This window comes from Diaporthe citri (genome assembly GCF_014595645.1).
Source record: "Diaporthe citri strain NFHF-8-4 chromosome Unknown scaffold_3, whole genome shotgun sequence".
Lineage (NCBI taxonomy): Eukaryota > Fungi > Ascomycota > Sordariomycetes > Diaporthales > Diaporthaceae > Diaporthe > Diaporthe citri.
The window spans coordinates 3,387,847-3,406,467 of NW_025064848.1; the positions used below are offsets into that span (position 1 = coordinate 3,387,847).

Consider the following 18,621-nt stretch of genomic DNA (forward strand, 5'->3'; position numbering starts at 1 on the left):
GATTCTACGACAACTACCGCGAGATGATGGGCCAAGGCGACGACGGCGCGATGGCGACCATACCTGGCACCGCCGGGCCATCATCGACCCGGCGTGCCGCGGAGCCAGAGAGTGACATCATCGACCTGGTCAGCGACGACGATGAGGACGACGACTACGAAGACCCGGGGCTCCCGTCCAAGTACTTTGGCGGCGGCGACGGTGACCCCATCAAGAGCCAGCTGGACAACTGGTCCGAGCGCTTCGCGGCGACGACGCAGGTCGATGACTCCGCGCCCGTGTCCCGCGGCCGCGGCGGTGCGAAGAGGGGCTCGCAGGGGGGCTCCAAGAAGAACTACTTCCGCAAGGGCGGGGGCGGTAGCCGGGGCGGAGGCAGGTCATACAGCGGCGTCTCGAAGGGCGGCAAGGGCAGGAGGTCCAGTGGTGGGTCCTCCAAGGCCGGGACGAGTAGGGGTGCTTCGAGGCCTGGCGGTGGTGGGAGGGGTGGGAGCGGGATTGCTGTGATGCCATTCTAATTGTTGGAGGGCTTTTTGTTGATGGGGACAGGAGCTCGTATATATATGCACTGAGGGTCTTCCGCATCATGGCGTACTAGGGAGGGATGAATTGGCGCCTGTATGCACTGCATTGCTCTCGCTTCGAAGCTTACATCAAGGGCGGTCTGGTCTGGCGGTGGTTGGCACTTGCTGCATGCATTTCTACAAGCGCGAGAGTCTTACAAATATGTGCATCTGCTACTGCATCAATCTAGAGACAGGCCCAGGAAGAGCGCGACACATGGTGAAACGAGGGATTGTCAATCTCAGTAAGTACCAATCTTGATGGTAATCTTTTCATTAGACTTGCAGTACACTGCGGGTATATGGTGGTTTGAAAATCCCCAGGGGGGTTCCTGTCTGTAAGGGCCACAAAAGAAAGAAGAAGACAAGAATTTTTGCTTTCACTGATTGATGGGTGGTGCTGTCTGCCGCCTTTCAGGGAGGCAGGACCTTTCCCTTTCCCCTTCTCCTCCATGCTGCCTGTTCTTTTCAAGGCAGTTGGGTTTTCCGCTATGCAATTTGGTGTTGTTGATAATTGTGATGAAATGAATGGAAGGGAGCAAGAAAAAAAGAAGGAAGAAAGAAAAACACCGGCATGAAGTTTTGCAACCACCGTTTGCACGCCCACTCCAAAACCTCCCGCGCCGTGTTGTTGTCCGGAAAGAAAGAGGACAACCCCCCAAAAGCCAACGACAAGTCCCTTCGTAAGTGAAGCATATTTCGACCGAGGCGTGTGTGTATCCGCATAGGGATGAAAGATTAAAACCAAAATTATATGCAGCGAATGTAAGATGTTGATGTTATGGGGCCTGACCTCGTGGGTGTGCTTTCTGTTCGAAGATGATCCGCGTGCCACGTGAAGTTGACGTTGAAAAAATCGAGGTAGTATTTGTTATTTCCCGCCCCCTGAAATCCTTCGTTGTTGTGGTTGTTGTGATTGCCGAGTTTTGTCTCTGTGCAATGCTTGTTCTGTCGTAGAGCGTCGGCACGTAGCATTAAAAGCTTTGTAGTATGCCGGAAACGCTCCGCGCGTTGGTAGGAGAAGCGAATGTGTGACTGGAAAGGAAAAATGAAATTTGGTCGACAAGCCCATCTACCGGAGACGTGGCTCAGAGCTAAACTCCCCTTACTCCTCAGTCAGCATCTCTGGCTGAGGAAGCGGCTGCTTTTTCAAGGGCAGCCAAGCCGGGGGCCCGACTCTCGTCGGTGGCCTGGACAGGTCGGCCGTGATCTCCTCCCTGACCTTGCGGCACCAGGCGAGCACCGCGTCCTCGAACTGGACCCAGACGTCGGAGCGGCTGTTGTAGACCACGCCGAGCGCGTCGAACTGGAGCCCCGAGACCTCCCACCTGAGCTCCGCGGCCTTGGCCCAGTAGCGGATGTTGTCGGCGCACCGATAGGGCTTCTGCGTGTCGGTGTGGAAGGTGCCGATCATGCCGAATCGCCGGCGCGACTTACGCACCGCCGCGTTGTGCAGCTGGACCAGGCGCAGCCCGTTCTGCAGGCTCAGCAGGAACGGGGTGGGGAGGTCCTGGTCCTCCAGGGGCTTGGAGCGGTCGATAGGCACCCATTCGGGCAGGGCGGGGACCTCCATCACGCTGCCGTCGGGCGCGGGGGCCCTGTTCGTGTTGGATGGCCCGTCCAGCATGCTGACAATGAAGGCGTACTCCCTCTGCACCTCGGTGCCCTCGGGCCAGTCCTCGTCCTTGAGCCATGTCCAGCTGGCGCGCTCCTCAGCCTCGGCGGCCTCGACCTCCTCTTCCTCCTTGAGCATCTGGAACAGTCCCGTCACCCATTCCTCCATGGTCTTGACCTCGTCGTCGCGCATGCCGCCCTGGAAGTCCCGCGTGGCCATGCGCTTGAGCATCTCCATGACGTTGAAGAGCTCCTTGCGCAGCTCCTTCTCCGGCTTGATCGAGTCGAGCCGCTCAGGGGCGTCGTGCGAGGTGTAGTAGACCTTTGCGGCGCGGATGGCCAGGGTCATGACATCCAGCACGTGCATGCCTTGGATTTCGAACCAGCCAGGCGCCTGGACCGTCGCCTTGGAGAGCTGGCGCGCATGCGATGGGGGCGTGGGCGAGTCAGTCAGGGAGGTGACGGAAACGTTGGATTGCGCCCGTGACCGGCTCTCCCCCTCATACGGGTTGACCCTGTTGTTCTTGGCGTGTTCCACTGCCTCACTTGCCATGGTCAGGGCCGTCCTCAGGTCGGCCTTGAGCTGCCGGATGGACGGGGGCTTGGGAATCGGCTTCTCCCTGTGCTTGTACGTGCTTGTTGTGGGAGGCAGAACGGTGGGGTCTGGCTCCTCCCACTCGTCAAAGTCAAGCTCGCCCTCGTCGTCGTCGGCCGTGGGGCTGTCGGTCATGTCGACGCCAAAATGCGAGCCTCCCGCGTCCGGGCTCGTGCCCAGGTTCATGTAGCTCGATTCCGCATCCGACGTCACGATCCTCGGGGTGTTACCAGAGGCTGTTGCGAAGTCGTACGTGCTCAAACTGCTGAAGTCGAGTGTCTGTGCCTTTGCTTGCCTGTTCTTGCGGGCCAGCTGGGCGCCCTTCCCGTCCAGCAGCCCCGTGCGTGCAAAGTAGTACTGGAGATGTGCGATGCTGCCCAGGCTCAATACACTGTCCCTGCTCCTTGCGGAAGCTGCAAAATCTGTGCCCGTGGGTCTCATGTAGCCTCTCTTCCTTGGGACGGGCCGGCCAGCCACGCCGAAGTTGCCTGTCGAGTGTCGTACATTCTCTGTCGGGGCCAGGTTGAGGGCTGGATTTCTGGCTGTGGCAAGGAAGCTGGCTGAGGAGTGACGGCTGGCGGTGGAACCGGATGAGTCGCTGCCAATGGAAGCCCGGGTGGAATGGGAGCCATACGAGGCGGTGGAAGCTACCGAGACAGAGCGTGGCGAGATGTCGTCGTAGTCTGCGAGGTCTGCTCCCAGGGCAGCTGTTGGCTTGACACCGGGAGGCGGGGTCTGAGATCGTTCGCGGTGGGTGGCGGCCATGTTGGAGTGTGGGCGGGCCGGTAGTGCAGGCAGGTAGGCTTGGCGATGGGTGGGTGGATGGGATGTGTGTGTAGATGTGCGTTGGCGAGATGGTGAGCAGTGAAGCTAACCACAAATACACAAATGCCGGCAAGGGAAGAGGTCTCGCGAGTTTGGTCGATGTGCCAGCAAATCCAGGGAAGCAGGGAGCTCGAGAGGGGAAGAGGAGGGAAAAAGAGGACGGGTAGGTGACGTGTTTCGAGGCGCGACCAGTGACTGGAACTTGGTGCCTCACGAGCCGGGGGGGATAAAGTAAATAAAAAGGGGCCCGATTTGCCCAGCAACGAAATGGCAGACCACAGGCCGAGGCGGGCGGATGGCGTGCAGATAGAGAAGCCGGGCAGCAGCTGATTGTGTGGCTCTGGACTCTGGTAGCTGCGGGTCTCTCGAACGGCCAGGCAATGATCGAAGGCTGTATGTACTATGAAGTCTAATAATGACAATATAATAATAATACTAATAAAGGAGAGATGGGAAAGGCAGATGCAAGATGCAAAGGCAGAGGCAGAGGCAGAGGCAGGCGGACGTGAGAAGTGAGGCAGGCAGGCTGGCAGGAAGGCAGGCAGGCGGTCTTGTGTGAGGAAGTGAAATGGTCCCAGGAATTGCTCGTGGGACGAAGCGAGTGTGGAGCACAAACGTCAAGCGTGAGGAGGGGGGGTTTTGGCTGCTTAATTGCAAGGGGGGCCACCAGCACACGCATGGATCCGCAACGGCTTTTGGGCATTGGTCACGGAGCCATCGGCGAACCCTTCCCTGCGGTGCCAGCCAGCGTGCCCTGGGGCAGTAACCACAGTAGTGGGTATGTGGACCCGGATGGGGTCGTGATTCAGAGCTCCATGTTCAGATCAATCCAAAACAATCAGGCTTAGAAATGCCCCGATCCGGCCGCGCCGCTGATGAAACAGGCCAGGACTGACAGCACATCACGGCGCACCGCACGCCAGAGTACCAGGTAGACTGGGCTGGGCTGGGCTGGGCTGGACACCACTGGACACCACTGGACACGACAGACCGTACGGGGCCTCATCAGCACAGGACACGTTGTACGTAGTCTACCTAACCCATGTGGACGCGTCGGTTCTGGTGACATCTCTCTCGCCTGTCCTCTGTCCTCAGTCAGTCCTTCTCTCGTCTGCTGTTCTCTGTCCTCTCGGGCACGCGGGCTCCGGGCAGAATTGGCACGTTGGGCTGATGAACTGCCCACCCAGCTCCTACGGCCTCTCCGGATAAAACCACCAGCGGCTGGCCTCGTCTCTCGATAACGCGGTAGTGTCATGATCCTCTCCAGTCTTGACTTTTGCCTTGATAGCCACTGCAGCTGCACACACAACGGGCTCGAGATACCAAGGCTGCGCATCTGGGCCTCGGGCTACCTGATCGAACTGCTCGGCTTCTCAACCGACCGTTTCGCTCGGTGCACGTTCGGGCCCAATCAATGAGAAGGCACTCGGCTGTACCAGGGCAGGGCGAGTCAAGGCTGGCACATGGCATCTCTGGGCTGCCCGAATGCGATGCCTACCGCCCGGGCAACACCGCCAATGCTGATCATCATGAGCCCTGACCGTCTAGAATTACCGTGGAATTGGATGGAATGGCGCCTCCGTCATGGTAATCAAACAAGACGGGGGGGGGCTCACGAGGCAACCAATAGGCTCCGAGTCTGGCTGCTGGCCGCCAGCCTCGCCTCAAGACGGTGGTGCAGACAGACCATCCAGGCCAACCTGTGCTACTAGGCAATCCGTAGGTGCTACTACAGGTCTTCCCACAAACTTGGAATGTCATAGGAGCTGCGCAGGTACCAGGCACGTCGCGGTCGGCACTCGCCAGCAGCAAAGGACCGGGCGTGCCTGGTAGCATTTTCAGCTCAGACTGGCTTGTGCTCCGTCTGCAACGAGCCGACCCTCGCATGCCGGATGCACAATGTGCCTGGCTAAAAGGCTCCTTAGTGACAACCTTGTCCGTTCATCCGCATACGTAATCAGTAGCGTGGACGACTAGCCTGTCTCCAACAGCCATTAGCCCTGCCTTCCGAGGCTTGACGAGAAAATGACCATAGGGCCCTGACACCGACTACATCCAGGCTGTGTGCGCTCACATCTCTCACATTTCCCTCGCAGAGAGAACGCTGCGGCTGGCACTGTAATGTGTCCCTGTCGTCATCAACACGAAGGCCGAGATTGCTGGAAATACATCTCCACACGACGCAGTTTCCAAGGGCGGCACGCGTGTTGCACGTCGAATTTCGGTTCCAGCCGTCAAGCCGATCCCTGACTGTTCAGCTCACGGTGGACACCCACTATTGAGCGCTCAGAGGCCGGGTCACGCGGAGACTGGCAGACTGGCTCGCGGGAACCTGAGTCGACACCTCGGTCCTCCAGCTCCCTGGCAAGCCTGGTCATTGCTGTCTTTTCGCAGTTTCTAACTGCAAGGCACACAGAAGACATCTGAGGGGCAGGGGATCTGGATGGAGAAACGGTACGCAGAGGCCATGGAGCAGTCCTTGCGCTTTGCCAGTGGACTTGCACCTGCACTGCAGTGCACTACGGTGCCGCGTGTGTCGCCCCAAGGCCTGCTGTACCGTGCCGTGGAGCAGCCGACCTCGTGGCTAGTGGCTACTGGATGGGTCTTGCCCAAGTACGGCCGGGGTCATAGGAGCAGCAGGGGCCAATTGCCAGGCCGGGGACGAGGTCCAAATTTACCACAGGCACACAGTACCGAACTGGTGGGATGGGGCCACCTCGCCGGTGATTGACCCTGAATGAGGGTCCCCATCGGGTCTGCGATTGATTGATTGCCTATGTTTGGAAATAGAACGGGCGTCTACCTCCACATGTACTCTCTGGTGTACCTTGATCTATCACGTCTGCACGGCATGGCATGGTACTGACTGCTGCCTGGCTTCCGTATCCTCACAAAGTCAGAGAAAGTCATGAGAGCGTTATCCAGACAGACTGCAAGGGCACGAACACGCGCGCATGCACACGCATACAATGCACACACAGATGGTCGTAGACAGGAGGAGGATGGCCGAGTCGTTGTCGTTGGTGACTTGCCTTGACCCATTCCTCGGACACCGAGACAGAATGCGAAACCTGGAGCCCACTTTGGCCTAACCGTTTCAGGTTTCCCTTTCATCTCATCACGGCGGCTTGTGAAAGGCCGACCGGCTGAGGGGAATGGTGAGGAAGGGAGACAAGGACGGAGACAGATTGATGAGAGAATGCAACACACCAAGATCGGATCTGGTACTGGCTAGCAGCCGTTCTGTTCAGCCTACTGCAACCTGGCACCGGTGCCAACCGTGACTACTACGCCAATCCAATTCCTGTAGGGGAGGGTATCGCCCATCATCTCGCCTGCACCCTGTTCTGGCCAGCAGTCGCAGTTGCCAATTTGCATCCCCAGGCGACCACCACCTACCTACCTCGTCGAGGCCTGCACGTTGTCCTGCACCGGGGCTCGACACGCTGTATCCGTACCACACCACGGCACAGGACCTGCTTGTCCTCATTAAACTTTTGGCGAGGCCTCTCCTCTCTCCCCCTTCTTGGGTACCGCGGCACTCCCTTCCTCCACTTTCCTCTCCTGCTCAGCACAGCGAGTTCCAATCCCAAGCACGAGGAACCAGCAGCAGGAGAGCGAGAAGGAATTTGAACCACCGACCTGCCGCCCGATCGAGCCCCCTGTGGACCCCAACACGCAACGACAATCAACAACAGTAGCACAACGATAAAGATACCGTCAAGTCTCGACGAACACTGACCTGGCCTGGTGTTGACTTCGACGCATCCGCATTAGCATCTCGGGAGCGCACAGCTGCACACTACTGCAGGCGCACGACCACTGCCGTCCATCAGTCAACCTGCGTCCCCCAATCGCAGCAGCAACCACTCCAGCTTGCTCCAAGGATCCCGCAAAACCCCCCACAGAACCCCATCCCTCCCGCGCAGCGAACATCCCATCCAGTGGGCATCGGCATCGATACTTGCGATCGAGCACGCTTACGCAAAGTAGTCTCTTGGCAACCATTACACGACAGGCCCATCCTCGCTCTGGCAGTACAGGACAGGACAGGACACAATTGTGAGACGGGAGACGACGGCCAACAACAAAAGCACCCATTAAACGACAAGTCACTCACTGGTGGCCAGCTGGACTGCATCGGGCATGTAGGAGTATCTGGCGCATTTGCAGCTATCATATCGCAGCCCGCACGCCCACTTGGCTGCAGCCAGACGCTGCCGTGCCCATCACACCCTAACCTAAGGTTTCGAAATCCTTGCGCGCTGCCCTGGTGTGGAACGGGAGGCTGGGACAGGCTTGCGCTGTCTCCAACGCCCAAGCCAGAGTCACCGAGAGGGAGCCGTGCCCATATTCGCCCGCGTCCAAGGATAGAAGGCAGTTAAAATGCCTAGTTTACTCACCGGCCCCGTCCAGCTCAGTGAGCAGCAACCCGTCGTGGATGCTCCCCCAGCGACGTCGTTTTCCTCGCCGACCTCTGCCTCCGCTGATAAGCCGGTGCAACAAGACGAACTGCACCGGAACGGCCCTGACGGCCCAGACGCGCCTCAATCACCACAGCTGACTGGCCGGCACCGCGAGCGCGCCGCGGCCAATGAGAACGGACCGAAGCTCGCCGACGTGTCTAGCGATCTCTCCTGGTTGGGGCCCCTGATTGACGGCGGCGTTAACGACTTCGTTTCGCCCTCCACCGTTTCCGCTCCCGCTGCGGACCCTGCGCCTGCGACTGCGCCTGCGCCCAAGCCTGAGCCTAAGCCTGAGCCCAACAACGTCAACAACAGCCCCAAAATCTCTAACCAAACACCACCCCAGTCCACAAATAACCACACCGCGTCCCGCCCACAGTCCACCGTCGACGTCACCTCATCATCCAACAACCACATCCCAATTCACCAGCCACGCAAACCAGCTCCCGGTCTCGCTGCGCGATTAAAAGCCCTCGGCCTCGGAACCCCAAGGAAAACCTCGCAGTCATCTGGCTTCAAGGAACGCGACATTGGCCGCCTGCCTGAGGAGCAGCTCCGACAACTCGACGAGTATCACAAAGAACGCTCCAGGCAACTCGCCATAGAACGCAGGGGTCGCCCCTGGAAGGGCGTCGTCCGCATCCCTTCCAAGGCGAGCCTGAGGTCGGCAAAATCCAACAAGGACGCTGTCACCCCCGAGGACATCGTTCCCGGGGACGCCAACGTCCCACTGATCAAGATCCTCGACAGCCCGGACGAGGACGACGACTCGGAGCTGCTCACGGAACTCGAGGCTGCCGAACCTCCAGCCATGGATACAAACAAGTTCCGTCTACCCGATCACACCAACGGCAACGGCACCAAGGTTACTTTGGACACGAGAAGGGAACATCTTGACCGCGATACAAGACCGCTCCCGTCACCCGAAGACAGCCCGCCACCCGTGCCAGAAAAGGATACGCCTCCCACCTCCTCACAACCGTTTAACCCTGATGACTACTTCAATCCGCTGGGGCTGCAGCGCCCTGGCTCCATCTACACTATTTCGCGCGCTTCGTTCGCGCACCAGCTTGCGCAGTTGACCTCGCTGCAGCTGCCGGACGCCGAGTCGCTTGCTGGTAAGGTAGCAGCGATTCCTACGGCACAGGCGGCTGTGAAAGCGCTGATAGGTGCCGCCGAACAAATACGAAGTTGGATCTATAAGGCCTCCGAAGTCATTGCGGGGCTCGATAGCGATGATGACGTCGAGTGGTCCGCAGCCGGCGGCCGCGAGGGCTTGGAGGAGGTGGAGGATGCAACAACACGGTTCGAGAAGCTGATAAATGTCTACGTGACCGCTATCGAGGAGCTACAAGGTCGCATGGACATCGCACACGTTTCTACGGATGATCTTACTAGAGCGGTCACGCAGATGGAGGCCATCACAGAGGAATGGACCAACATACGTACGACGCTCCGTAGCGTTCGCGGCCAGGTCGAGATCGCCATGGAGTGGGAAGAGCTCTGGAATGTGGTACTCGGTGAGATCCAGACCGAGCTGGACGAGCTGAGTCGCCTGGTCTTCGAAATGGAGGAACGCCGACACAAGTCAGCCATGGCGATTTCAAGTGGTGACGCGGTGGACATTGGTGACTTGGCAACAATCGCTGAAGAGACTCCACCGGCAGCAACCCGGGCAAAGGCTGCTGCTAACAAACGCTTCAGTTCGACAGGCTCGCCCGCAAGCCCTACGTCCCCTGGTGGACCCACAATTTCCCAGGACGACTCCGGTCTTCTCGCGCTGTTTGCCAGGATGCAGCCGCTAAGGGCATCGCTAGACTTCCTGCCAATGCGTTTGTCTGTCTTCGAGGCCCGAGCCGAGAAGTCCTTTCCGAGCGCATGCGATGAGCTGGAAATGCGACGGGAAGATCTCGACGCCAGCTACAGGAAACTGGAGAAGGATGCTGAGGGACTGCGCAAGGAGCTTGGAGAAGACAGATGGGTACTCGTATTCCGTGGTGCAGCCCGGCAGGCCCAGAAGATGATGGAATCCGTGGAGCGCAGTGTGGCCAGGCTCAGAGAGGCAGTCGACGCACGTATGCACTTGACGAATCAGCCCGCCCTGCTAAAGAAGATTGAGAGCTTTGACGCCAAGAAAACGCACTACGGACCAGCAATCGACCGCGTCTTGTTCATTATTGACAGGGGGGTGAAAGACCGGCTTACGGTCAATGGCGAGATCTTGAGGCTGCACGGCGAGATGCAGGCGAAGTGGGCAGATCTGAAGAACCAGATGAAGGAGATGGACCTCACGCTGGACGATCTACACGCCGACAAGAGGGGAAACCACCTGCGCGACTCCATATCAAGCATGCTGTCGAACGACGTAGCATCTACCGTCGGAAGTGGAATCGAGACTCCCCAAAGCTCTCCACCTTCTTCAGTTATCATGTCTGGGCTGGGAATAGATACGAGGACACCAGGAAAGTCCAGTGCTACTCGTACACGTCGGTCGTCGAGCAGTGTGAGTGGGCACCTCTTGCAGCCCGGACGACGCTCTGTATCGGCAACAAACACGCCCAGCATTCCTCGGAAGCCAGTCTCGAGGCTGTCAACCGTCAGCGGTCTCTCGACACCGAAACGTGAAGGGGCAGCCACCCCTACTACAAACCGGCATGCGGCCAGCATACCGAGGCCAGCCACAACGATGGCCCAACGACCGAAGTGGAATGCCTACGCCAACGCCAGCAATGTCGATACTGGTCACAACTTCAAGCCTCTCACTCTCACCACCCCAAGCCCATATGCAAAGACAACACCTAACCCCGTGCGCTCGCACTCATCCTTAGCTGCTCCTATTGGGTCCAAGCTCCCTACCATGCGCAGCCCCTTACGAGCTGAGCCCTCATCTCCGAGTCAAGACCTCACACCATCCAAGCCTGCCAGCAAGATGTCTTTTAGAGACCGCCTGGCTGCACCCGGTCCATACTCCCAGCAGACGACCTCCAAGTTCCGACCCGAGGGCCCGTCGACTCGTCGCGCAACATTACAGCCGCCGCCAACCAATGTTCCCGGGCTGTACCAACGCCCGGCAAGCTCTCTCGCCACTACAAATCGGCGGACCAGTCTGCTGCCACAGCCTAGGTTCAGGAAGGAAGAGAGTGCGCCTGGTCGGGAAAGCCCCATGCCGTCCACATTCGGGTCGAGGCTCGGGCTCAGGAGGGGGAATAGTACTACCTCGAATGATAAGGATAAGGACAAGGACAATAAGCCCCGCTGGCGACACTAGAACTGGTCAAAAGTATCGGTTCCAAGGGAATGGCAACACCGTCCAACGGAGAGTCTATCAGGGTGTGGCACGAGGCCACCGTTTTCATCTTCTTACGCAGATTCATTCCTATTATTGGCTTTTAAGCACGGCGTTCAGGGACTGGCTGATGAGTGCCGCGTGGGAAAAAGGACACATACCCAAGAGATCAGTCCACAAATATTGAAGATAGGGCCGTCGCCGGTTGCTCCACCTCCACAGTCTCGTCTAGAGGCAGCTTGTGCCACCACCAGCTGGCCACCGCGGTATGGCGGGCTCAATCGAGCGACAGAGGAGGAAACCAAAGACTGTCGCTCGGGGGGACTGGTCGGAAAAGTGCGGTGTGGTGTGGCTTTATTTCGTCATTCATTGGTTTGAAGTTGGTTGTTTTATACCCCTGTGATTTTGCTGTTGACGGGGTTAAGGGTTGGTTGGAACGGCTATGAAATTGATACCACATACAGAAAAAAAAACAAAAGATTCTCTCAACTTCCCGTTCCACACAGTGACATTATGCCAGCCATGCGAGCCAGCCAGCCTCGTCGGACTGCGTGCGATCCATGGTCTCTGTTTGCTTGGTCATTAGTTCACTCCCTCCGTAGAAAGCTGACACCCGTATTTCTACTTGGTCTGACATACTTCCTACTTGTGAATACCATTTATGCTTCAGCTGGTATTGTATTATTTTATATCCTTTGACATGTGGAGTGTTTTGGTGGATTATCGCACAGTAGGTTATCCCACTGGAAGGTATCCTAGAGGAAGTTATCCCATAGGAGCAGGAGACTATCCCATAGGGGGTTATCCTAAAGGAGGTTATCCCACGGTAGGGTATCCCATAATAGGTTTTCCCATAGTAGGTTATCCCATAGTAGGTTATCCCATAGTAGGTTATCCCATGGTTTAATTTGGTGTCAAAAGTCCCAGGAAATCTAGCCGTTGGTGGGCTTCTCGACGGCTGGCTATCACCCTATTTCTTGAAGATCTTTCTCGTTAATGACCGAATTCAGGCATCACACGAGAGCAAAATACTAGAATTCCTGCCTCTTGATACAAAATGATTGATACTGCTGTCTCTGTGTAACTGCGGTCAGCGTGGGTTGCTAGTCTACACCCTGCAGTGCAAGCTTGGGCCATGCTGCTTAGATCCTGGCAGCACGAGCTGAAGGCAGCAGCTGCATCCTCCACCACACAGGTGCCAGCATTGATTCGTAAACTGGATACGATCGCATCCTCCAGAATTCGGTCCCAATCTCGGCCAGGCAACTGTGACACACTTTCGCCATCTCCTGGAAGATGCTTGACAGTCACGGGATCTCGTGTAGGCCGTCCCAGGCAACAAAGCCTTAGCGTCGCTCCAAGGCGCGCTTCAGCCCACGTCAAAGGACGTGCTACTAGGTAGGAGTGAGCCACTTCCAGATAACTGCCTGGATGTGACATTCGACAAAGCGTCAAGTGGTCGTGTATAAGACTCGACGTCGCCGTCCCAGATCTCTGGGGGAGAAGCAAACTCCTCGACAGACATCTCCCCTCAGCACCAACTTCGTACTCTTCCTGCGCAGTTGCAGCCACTCCATCATTGACGTCTCTTACACCTGCTCTCCCTTTTCCTTGCGATTCGTTCATTTCTTTCCTTTTGCGACCACTGCCCATCATGTCTCCCCTCCAACTTCCCAAGGTCCCCGTGCCCCATGTCGAGCTGGCACGGTACATCGCCGAGAATCCAGATCGCTCCATGGTCGGCCTCCTCGAGCCATACAGACAGTTCGAGGCTCAGTTGCGCCAATTCTATGCCCAAGAGCCCGATAACGAGATTCTCAAAGATGACCATCTCAATGTCTTCCCCCTTTTCAATGACGGCGAGAAGGCCGATATCAGAATCCGTGCCAGGGACCTCGATGTGGAGGCCCAAGCTGAGAAGGATCGATATGTCATGACGCTTCCCGACGAGCAGAGGCGTCCCAACGGTTCGTCTGCTGTTGTCCCGTCCCTGAAGGAGTTTCAGCACAACTTCAATGTCTTCTCGGAGTCATCGCTCGTTGATCTTGATTGGAGCAACGTCGTTGCTTCCGGTTCGTCTGTCGTCAATACCCTTCTCCCTGTTCCTGAACGCTACCGCGATTCCAAGAGAGCTCTACGGGAGTTCTATCATGAGAAGTTCTGTCCTGCCAGTGACGTCGACCTTTTCATCTACGGCTTGACCGAAGAGCAGGCAATCGAGAAGATCAAGCAGATTGAGGGGAGAATTCGTGACTCCATCTTGACGGAGACGACGACTGTTCGGACCAAGAATGCTATTACGATTTGTATGGCTTCCCCGATTATTTTTATGACATTTAGGAGGTATTTCTAACAATGAAAATAGGCAGCCAGTATCCCACCCGTCACATTCAGGTTCGTTGTTCGAGTTTGGAGCGACAAGCATGAGCTAATCTGGGTTAGATCGTCTTGCGCATCTACAAGAATGTCTCGGAGATCCTCACGGGCTTCGATATTGACTGCTCTGGGGCTGCCTATGATGGCAAGCAAGTTTACTGCACCCCGAGAGCCTTGCAGTCGTACATCACTCAAATCAACCACATTGATCTCTCTCGCCGGAGCCCCTCGTACGAGAACAGGTTGTCCAAATACTCACACCGAGGGTTCGAGGTCTACTGGCCCGAACTTGATCGTTCACGCATCGATCCTACCATCTTTGAGAGGAGTTTCCAGCGCACTTTGGGCTTGGCGAGGCTACTCGTCCTGGAAAGGTTGCCAACTGCGTCCTCTAGGGATTCATACCTCGCCAAACGCCGCGAGGAACGTGGGAGACCGCCTCTGAACCGTCGCTACTTTCGAAGTCTTGCCGGAAACATCAAAGAGTACCACGAAGATGAGGTTGCCGAGGTATGTACAATAGTAATGTCGTGTGTTGTATCAATAGCCAACTGACGCTCTAATTCCGTAGTGGGTGAACGAGGACGAGGTGTCTAACTACCACACATTCACGGTTCCCTATGGCGTCAAGTTCCACGCGAAGAAGATCGAGAAGCTCTGTTACACAAGGGACCTGTTACTCAATGCAGAATGGAACCAACCCAAGGATCGTGAGGTCTACCTTCATCGCCATCCTGCTTTTTTCGGTCGCTTCGAAGACGTTATGAACGACTGTTGCGGATTCTGTCCCAAGCCGGAGACAGATGAGGAGAAAGTAGTCCACGAAGAAGAGAGCAAGATCTACGTTTCCGGAAAAATTTCCTTCCTTCAAGATGACCCAGGAAGACAGGTATGAATTTCATGTTCAAGACTACGACTTGACCATCTCTGACTGGATCTAGCAAATTGGATCTTTCAACCCTCTTACTGAAGATGACTGGACTGAGATGGCCTACATTGGCAACACTGCTCGCCTGTGCCAGGATATTGTTGATGGCGAGATTGAGCATGTTCAGGATTGGCTGTCTCAAGATGGCGCTGATCCAAACACTCGCGACCACACAGGCAGGACGCCCCTCCACCTCGCAGTGACGAGCTCTACCGCGGAAGTCGTGAAGTGCCTTGTCGACCACGGTTCCCGACTTGTTGCACGGCTAGCCGATGGCAGAACTGCGCTTCATTTGGCCGCAGAGCGAGGCGACGTCGAGATTGTCAAGATCCTCGTGGAGAAGAGTACTGCCAATGAAGCGGAAGAAGAGGACAAGCAGGCCCAGATCCAGAAAGACAAGACGGCATCCCCTTCACAGTTGCATTCTCAAGAAGACGAGTCTGAAGATGCAAGTGATTCGGACGTTGAAGTTGTTAGTGACGCTGATTCCGACAGCGACGACGAGCAACAGAGCATGGCAACTGGGTCTTTCGTCAAGGTCAAGAAGGATGCCGAAAGTTCTGCACCCGCCGGAGCGGTGCCGGAGGACAAGGAAGATGACCCAGACTTCTACGATATCAATGTCGTGGCTTGGGATTCGCCGTGTTCCGCCATGCACTTTGCAATCATTTGTGGCAACGAAGAAGTAGTCAAACTTCTCTGCCAGGAGTACGGCGCAGACATCCTGCTTCCTGTCAAGTTCCTCAACGAGGAGAAGCAGCCGACAGCCGCAATCCTGACTTTGGTCTTATCCATCAAGCTTCCAATCGAGAAGGCCAAGTCAATGGCGAAAACTATTCTGAGCCTCGGTGCCAGCTCTGCTCAAGCCGACTTGAATGGGTCCACGGCATTCCAACGTATTGTAGAAGAGAACGCTACTGGACTCGTCGAGGTGCTCCTGGCTTTCGACAAGATCGGTGTCAAGAATTCCATCAATCATATAGCCTTCAGCGGCTGGCAACAGATGGACTCGACTCTTCAGCATGCAATCAGGGGAGGGGACGTCAAGCTTATCATCCAGCTTCTCGACGCAGGTGCAGTGCCACAGATCGACTTCGAGACTTGGTTGAAGTCAGCCAAACAAGCTGCCAGGATGGAAAACCAACTGCGTGGGTCGCTTGAACAAAATACGAAAGCCTTCGAGAGAGACACTGAGCAACCGATCATCACCGCCATCCAATCTTCGAACCCATCTATCGTGCTAGAGCTACTGAAGCGCGGCGCCGATGTCAACGCGATGACGAAGCAGTCTTATCAGATCGTGCATAGCACAGCATTTGGTTATAGCACCGGGCAGACCGTACTCGATCTCGTAGAAGACCAGCTCCAGCGCCTGCGCAAGTACGAGCCCCCGATGGCGAAAACCCCTGAACTCAAGTTTGGAATGGAAGAAGTTCTGAAAAAGTACAAGCAAGGCACATGGCAATACGCTGCTGTGTATACGGCTGTCTCCTTTGCCCACAAGCGCAACGAGAGAACGCTGAAGGATCACGAAAAAGAAAAGGCACGCATTTCGGGATTGGAGGGTGTTCAGGAGAAACAGGCGGCGATAGACGCGGCTATCGCCAAGCTCGAAGAGATCAGAAACACTCTCGTCGCATCTGGTGGCAAAACCTTCGTCAAGCTTCATCCTGATCGCAGTCAGTCACGTCGACCTCTGCACAGCCGGTGGCAGCCACCAAAAGAGATTCTCGAGTTCTCATACGACTTCCAATTCTTCGGAGTGTCTGATGTCACAGAGAAGAGGAGGGAGAAATACATCGAACTCTTCGAAGCCGCATGGTCTGGTGACCTCGACAAAATCAAGGCTCTGACACTGGTCTCTTGGGACCCTGAGAATAACGAGCCGCCTTTGCAAATTGCCGTGAACGACCGATCGAACAGTCCATTTTCGCTGGCCTACATGCGCGGACACCTCGATGTTGCTAAGGCCATCCTGGAGATTGCCCAGGCCCAGTATGTACCTGAGGAGAAGCCCGTGACCCGATATCGCATGCAGACCAGCGAGGAAGAAGATGAGGAAGACGAAGACGACTCGACGAACGACGACGATGAGCCGCGCATCTACGGCCAAATTGTTGACGACCAATTCACCATCGAAAACGTTGGGCAGGTTTCAATGCAAGTCAAGAGCCGTGTTAAGCCGCTGAGAATGCTGGATTGGACTTTTCCAACTCTTCAATCAGATGGTAGTAAACACAGGTTCACCGGAGGCCGTACTCTTCTGGAACATGTCATCAGCAACGATGATCGCAAAGGCCTAAAGTACTACTATGATCTGACAGTCTACTTTTCAGATCGAGATGAGGACAAGGACGATGAGAGCAACCACTTCGTTGCACTTCCCCAGTCGGCATTCTGGAGTGCCGTTGAGAAGGGACGGATCGGGATTCTCGCGGACATGATAAAGTGGGCTGGTGCTGGACTTCCCCTCGAAGCGCTCGTGAAGAAGACTGGCGTCGAGCTGAAGGAGAAACCTAGGTACTATCAGGGCCTGACGGTCTATGGAAAGAAGAGAAAGGACTGGGCTACCGCAGGACGCAACGTCATCTCACGCCCCAAGGACAGCACTGAATCGCCCCTTCTTCGTACCGCCCAGAAGGGATGTATAGAATCTGTTGAATGGTTCTTGAGCGATGCCCCGCTGAGGAACTACCTCGAATTCGGCAAGTCGAAGGTGGCAAAGGATGATTTGAGGTTGAATCACCTCAACCAGTCTCATGGAGGCTTCGAGAAGGCCGTCACGAGGTGGCTGGGTGCTGAGAACGACCTCGTCATTTCCGCTGCAGTTCTTGGCCCCAACGATGGTACAGCCCAGCTTCTTGTCGAATATCTCATCAAAGCTTACCCGTCGGCCCTCGAAGCTAAGGGCACGACCGGTATGACGGCTCTCTTCATGGCCAGTTGGCTTGGTAGGATTGACCTTGCGAGGACCCTAATTGCCAACGGCGCCGATCAATCAACCAAGAACACGAGCCACGACAGTATCCTCCACGCAGCTCTTGCAAATGACCCAGAGCCCGACAAGCTTGCCGTCTTTCTGAAGCTTCTTGATCCCGAGCTCCTAGCCCATCTGGTTCTTGAACGCAGCGGTCTCAACGCCAGCGATGGGCGAACTCCCCTTCACCGCTGGCTTGCAACGTACGCCAAATCGATCTCTGAGAAACCGGATCGCTACATCAAAGTACTCCATCTGCTGCTAGAGCACTCCAAAGGCCAGGAGCTTAACACTCTCGATGCCGGCGGCGACACGCCTCTGCACACACTCATCCGCGAGCAAGCGGACCCGGCAATCATCAGAGAGATTCTGAACTACAACCCTCAACTGCTGCACCGCGAGAACGCGGTGGGCCTGACCCCAGCCCAGGTCGCCCACGACGCCTTCGTACGCGCCTGCATTCCGCAGCACCGTCATTGGGGATACGGATACAACCGCTACGAGGACAAATCCGTCGCACAGGTTCTTGTGAACATGAAGCCGGAGGATTTCGCCCGGCTGGCGAAGGACGGCGGGCCCACCAAGGCGGCGCCGAGGGTGCAGCAGATCTACGACCTGGCGGCCGAGTTCGCCGCCGCGCACCCGGGCAAGAGGCGTCTCGTGAGCCTGCACGAGGCCAACGACGTCGCCAAGCGCATCGGCGAGACGTACCAGGGCCAGCGGTACGGCTGGAAAGGCTTCGAGGGCAGGAGGGCGCGGCGGGTGCAGAGGTTGAGGGCCGATGACTTGCCGGATGAGGAGGAGGCAGAAGACGGAGGGGAGGATCAGGGCGTTGACGTTTTGTCGAGGCTCATGAACACCTTGCGCTCATCCGCTTGGGAGGAGCCCAAGAAGGATGAGGTGATTGTGGATTGAGGTGGTACGGCGATATTTGCACGCTCCCTTGGTTGGACCACTCACTGTCTTGCCGAATCTCCCGTCATGGCTATTAGGA

The 18,621-nt window shown here is 56.5% G+C and overlaps 3 protein-coding genes across 3 annotated transcripts; 2 read left to right on the forward strand and 1 right to left on the reverse strand.

Annotated features, from left to right (window-relative positions):
- Positions 1-1,665: 1,665 nt before the first annotated feature.
- On the reverse strand, positions 1,666-3,534 carry INS49_008501 (uncharacterized protein; the record flags this gene model as incomplete). Its single annotated transcript, XM_043169242.1, has 1 exon — positions 1,666-3,534. One exon carries the CDS (start codon positions 3,532-3,534, stop codon positions 1,666-1,668), a length of 1,869 nt encoding a protein of 622 aa, XP_043026922.1.
- Positions 3,535-7,980: 4,446 nt separating this feature from the next.
- On the forward strand, positions 7,981-11,328 carry INS49_008502 (uncharacterized protein; the record flags this gene model as incomplete). The annotated part of the gene is made up of 1 exon (XM_043169243.1): positions 7,981-11,328. One exon carries the CDS (start codon positions 7,981-7,983, stop codon positions 11,326-11,328), a length of 3,348 nt encoding a protein of 1,115 aa, XP_043026923.1.
- A 1,672-nt stretch (positions 11,329-13,000) lies between these two features.
- INS49_008503 (uncharacterized protein) lies at positions 13,001-18,542 on the forward strand (the record flags this gene model as incomplete). Its single annotated transcript, XM_043169244.1, has 5 exons — positions 13,001-13,652; positions 13,712-13,740; positions 13,789-14,232; positions 14,294-14,611; positions 14,664-18,542. 5 exons carry the CDS (start codon positions 13,001-13,003, stop codon positions 18,540-18,542), a joined length of 5,322 nt encoding a protein of 1,773 aa, XP_043026924.1.
- Positions 18,543-18,621: the final 79 nt, after the last annotated feature.